A 5,789-nucleotide genomic window follows, 5' to 3' on the forward strand; every position below is an offset into this window, starting at 1 on the left:
TATTTGCCTAATACTCCGTGGAAATTGCATAGAGGTAAATTATCACATCTTTGTGCTTCAAAAACATGACTGGTGAGGTCCGTACTCGACAGCAAAAGCTGCATTATGTGCCCTTACGGGAGGATGGACCCCCATTAGCATAAACTACACACACTCTCATTTAACAAAACAATTTTCGTTTTTCCACTAATAAAGCATTTTTTGCTGTAGATCTACTATAAATTCGTTATAGAAATGTTTAAATACTTGTATGTTTAATGCTGTGTATAGACGGTTGATTGCAATATCATTAATAATATAATATTGCCTAGCGGCTCGGGTTAATAATACTATAGTGGTTTACATTGAGCATAAATAATAAATAATATACATAAATAATTTGGTGAATCAATATAACATATTATGTGTATGAAAATCAACAAGGGAGTACGAAGACCCCGAACAAATCAAACAACACAGACTATAACCGCTTCGTAAATAAATTGAACACTATTGTTTCGTTTTTTAAAATTATATTTCAATTCATTTTTTAATTATAATCAACCTTAATCAATTTGTTTCTTCAGTTTTCTTAATATTTTAATAATCAGCATGAGTTGGGATAAGATTTATGAACAATTGTATGAGTGTACCATTTTATAAAACTATTTGTATGTTTGTTGGCATAGGTATCAGATTTCATTTTCTTGATAATAATTATATCATGCACGTTGCAGCATGTCAAATTACGTTTTGTTCGAATTTTAGAGGTTAGTATAATGGTTCAACATGTACTTTTTAAACAAAAACATCTATCTCTATTCCAGTATGTAACATAGACGCATTTATTGCTGCTTTAACTGGCTTTGTTTCAATATGGTCGCTGGCAGCATTGGCTTTAGATCGTTGTTTAGTTATAAGAAAAAACTTACCGACGTCTTATTCAATTGATAAGTCCGTCACTTATTTACTATTAACATTCATATGGATATTGTGTGTCTCAAGTTCTACATTGCCATTCATGGGAATCGGAAGATACGTTCTAGAAGGCTCCAACATGTCATGTACTTTTGATTATTTCACAAAGACGTCTAACAATATCATATACAATGTGTATATTCAAATTACTTTCTTTGGAATACCGTTACTTTGTATCACAATATGCTACTTGTTAATATTCTTGACTGTTAAAAAACATGAGAGGATGTATTTTTCTGTGAGGACAGGTATCAACGAGGAATCATTTCGAAGAACGAGGAGGAGCAGAAAACGTGAAAGAAATGAACTAAAAACAGCAAAATCGGGAATGATTCTTATTCTAGTGTTTTGTTTTTCTTGGATGCCATACAGTATATTATCATTGATAGCATTGTTTGGAAACAATAGTTGGATATCGCCAATAATAGTAACAATACCAGTTATTTTAGCAAAAGTGTCAACCATATTGAACCCTGTTCTTTACGCTTTTGTAAATAAGCGATTCAAATCAAAGTTGGCGTTAATGATTGATCAGTATTTGAGAAAATGGCGGGAAAATGATACGCAAGACACGCGATCTCCTTCAGAGGGAAACTTTTATTTCATTTCAATGAGATCAGCATTAAGACAGTCTAGAAGAAGTAGTTTTGTTACAGAACTGTGATACAGGAAAAACACCACTACAAAACATGACAGATATATGCGACATATTTTAGAATTATTTTTGTATGTTTGTTGGTCAATAAAATCTAATTCATGTATATATATATAAAACCCACTGCTGTTGATATAGCTATAAAATATACGAACTGAATTTTCTAGATGCTTCGATAAATTTTTGATGATCGTTTGTTTCCAATTATTCAAAGTCTTTTTGACTGTTTGCAATTTTATGTTTTGTTCGTTATATAAGTCAAACTTAAGAATAAAAACCATCCTCAAGATCAACAAAATGTGACTTATGAAATATGCTTTATCTACAGCTCAACCTTTTATGAAAACTCATAGAATGACCTTTATATATAGGTGACATTTACTTGCAGTTGCATCTTAAATATTCATTAATCAGGTCCTTCAAGAAAGGACATAAAACTCTCTCAGTAGAATCAGGGGTTTCATTGCTTCTTTTAAAAGCAATCGGTATAACAAAACGAAAACAAACAAACAACAAACAAAGGAATTTCAAATAAATAATAGACTGGACACCATGCAAAATACATTATAATCAATCAATAAATAATAATATAATTATTGTATTTACTTAACAAAATCAATGTTTACAATTTATTTTACTATTATTCTTCTTTTTTTGATCAAAATAAACCTATTAGTATATGTAAATGGTTCCATGCGAAAAGCGATTGTATATCTAACATACTTGTATATGTCCGGTGCACGACATTACGTCGAAAACATTAGATAGAAGACGACAATTAAAAAAGGGAAAATATAGTTGAATACGACAAAGTATAGAATGGAAATTTGAAAGAATAGAATATTATGTCGAATATTGTCGAAAAGATGTCGAATTATATCGAAAACTCTTCAAAAATAAAGAATATGTGTGTCCTATTTCTGAGGTAAGTGCCATTACTATAAAGTATGCATTAAACAAAGATTATCCGTTAATTCTTTTCCCTTTATATCGCATATCCCTCCCATTTTACTAATAAAATATTCATTACGTTTTGCTTGTATGTATGAAATAACTTCAGCTAAAAAATCCCTATTGTCCAAACGGAACACCGTAGATAAGCAAGAAATAACTTTGTTTCATTGGCCATTTTCCTATAATAAAAACATCAATATAGACCTCGACGTGGCATTCCGGGTGTTTGTTTTCCAGTATAAGGGATTATATTTAGTTTTAAAAACAACAGTAAATGTTGAATGATTAATATATGTTTTATTTTGTTCTTTTATTCCTTTTATTTGATGAAAACAGCATAACAATACAAATCGTTTCATGTGAAAAGGTCCATATATCTGTCATTTTTATCGGTCTGTAAAAAATCTTCAGATGTTGGCTTACCTTACCGTCGCAGGGACACAATGGTCGTTTGAATAATGCAATTTTGTGATTAAGTCTTTTATAGCGGAGAAAAATTGTGTCAGTTAACCCTATTATCACAAATTTTCAGAAGAAACGCGCACATAATTATGATAGATAGTCTTTTTTATATAAGACATGTTCTTTCAACTGTACACTGACGAGACAATATAAATTTACAAGAGGAAGCTGTTAGCAAAGAAGGCGTTATAAATAGGGTATTGAACTGAATATAAATGCTCCAATACTGTTTAAATAGGTCAACTACAATATTTCAAAGAAGCTTGTCTGCAAAATTACTCCTAAATTGATCATTATTTTCTGGCATTGTCATTAAATCTTGTAATAACAAAAAATAAAAGGTGTATTTTTTTTCAAGATGTTTAATGCCTTTATTGTTCTAAGACATACTTTATACTCATCAGCTTGGCATATTATCAATTCTTTAAGTGATTGGCGGTGGGACTTTTTTCTAGCACATTTTCCCAAGAAAAAATCATAAAAAATTTCAAGGACATAATTTGTGACGCAAAAGTTTGTTTCATATTACAAATTATCTTCAGTTATATTATTAAACCATTTAAAACATGTTTTCCAGAAGGGCATACTTTATTACATGTATTTATAAACTGTTATTTAACAACAGCTAAATTTTTGATATTGTATGATCTAGTTGTAATATTCAGTTTTTTTATCATTTTAAGCAGTAACCAGTGTGCAAGAATAAAGTTGACATTTTAATACTAAGTGTGTTATATTATACTGTTGATTTGTATGGGACTTTTAAGGCTAGTTTTGAGTAGTAAAAAAGCGTCAACTTCTTATACCTAGAATTAACATGTTTCATTACACGGTGAAACGCACACGTTTATTGAATTTATAAATTTGCATTCTAAATTTGCAACTAAATAAGGGTAGTCTAATGTTCAGTTGTAACGATTATTATGTGTCATTTTATAAATTTACGAGATGACAGGTTATCTTAATGATCTAATCAATATAAAAAAAATTCAGGAGGAAACCCTGTATATTTTAATAAACAGATATCATTGAATATGATCAGACTAATCGGGAAATATCAAACAAGATGTCACGTGCATTTTTGACCAAATACTTTGTCATATTTTTTCACAACAATTTATAAAATATGTTAAGATATGTAAGTGTGTAACATTTAAAACCTAATATACATTCTTAAAGGTTTCTCATCATTGCTCGAAATTTCACGTTAATTATCACAATAGTTTTGCAGTATACACGTAAATTTTACACATTTACTAGGTAAAGTGCAATCTGGGTTACTTTTGTCCAAGGTGCAATTTATTGAATGACAATCGTAAATTTAAACGTATGAATTCAATTATAATTGTAATTAAGTTTTGTACTGATTAAAACATGCAATAAAACATATTTTATTATGATAATCCGTTCGAAACATTCCATCTTTTACAGGAACAAACCTAATCTTACTTTTTATGTGAACTTATAAAAATGTTACTTTCATTTGTGGTCAATAAAACAGAAGCCAATAGTTTTACATTTTCAGACACATACTTACACATCGATGTGAAAATACTGATTGTGTTTACGCGGAGTGGAAACAACTCAATTTAAACATAATTTGTGTGAAAGTACATGCGTAATATACCATTGGAGTGATTACAACAGTCTATCATGGCAGATTTGCAATGAGATTTGAAACAGATTATTGCAAAATGCGTGGGTTATTGGGTAAATGCGAGTCAGAAATAGATTTATTTTGTGGAGAAAATGCCCATTCACAATTTTCAGGTGGGTGTCAATGTTTAAGGAAGATAGAACTAATAATAAGGATGATCCCCGCCATGGGCGGCCAATTTCTGCTTCCTCTGAAAAAGAAATCAGCACTGTCAAAGCAATAGATGATGAAGATGCATGTATACCGTGGAGGACAAAAATGACATATCCGGCCGTAGTGCCTCATTGTGTTTTCCATCTTAAAAGAAAAATTAAAGTTAACGAAAGTGTGCGCCGTTGGATCCCGAATTTGCTAACTTTTGACCAAAAAAGAAAGCGGGATGAAAAAGCCTCGGCTTTATTGACTAGGTTCAGGATACACTAGACGTCTGAGCGATATTGACACGAGGGATAAAACGTGACTTAGACGTTTGCTAGATTCTGCTTATATTCCTGACCCCTCTCATCGTGACTTTTGGTTACATTCATGCATTAAATCTTGCCTTTGCGATCACCGGTCCGAACCCCATCGTTCCGTAGGAAGAACAGTTCAAAATGCTTTTTTTGGAATGGATTCTGAGGCTGGAAAAGTGTATATTGGTCCATGGTAAATTTTTGAAGGATTCTACTAATCATTTGTCACAGATATGACTTATAAACGCACTGCTGTTGCCACTTATCAAAATATAACCCTCGTACATAAACCACTAGCGAAAGTTTCCGAAGTTTTAGTCTATGTAACGTTTTGTAAGAAGTCGTAGTATTAAATATACTTTTTCTAAGCAAATTGTATTTGTTTTTTTTCCGGCGATTATTATATTTTATCAATATTTACATAATCTTGTATGAAATACTTTACTCCTATCATGGACAAAAATGATATTGTTGACAATGTCTGTGTCTTCAAAAATCTAATTGTTTAGTTTTTATGATATCTTTATTAACTTTCATAGAAAACGTCACTATCAGTATTCTAACAAAACAATGAAACAAGATAAGAACAAAGAGTTGAAACCGACTACGTAGGATACGAAATAATTCATGTTGATGTTTACTGATGTTTGTC

General features: G+C 30.9%; 1 protein-coding gene across 1 annotated transcript; it reads left to right on the top strand.

The window, feature by feature from the left end:
• Positions 1–806: 806 nt before the first annotated feature.
• LOC132734576 (rhodopsin, GQ-coupled-like) lies at positions 807–1,621 on the top strand (the record flags this gene model as incomplete). The annotated part of the gene is made up of 1 exon (XM_060721349.1): positions 807–1,621. A coding segment is annotated over one exon (815 nt), but the record flags the coding sequence as incomplete, so codon positions are not given.
• Between the last annotated feature and the right edge of the window lie 4,168 nt (positions 1,622–5,789).

The sequence above is a fragment of the Ruditapes philippinarum genome, unplaced genomic scaffold (assembly GCF_026571515.1).
Source record: "Ruditapes philippinarum isolate M1 unplaced genomic scaffold, ASM2657151v2 ctg23513_1_1_1_1, whole genome shotgun sequence".
Classification (NCBI taxonomy): Eukaryota; Metazoa; Mollusca; class Bivalvia; order Venerida; family Veneridae; genus Ruditapes; species Ruditapes philippinarum.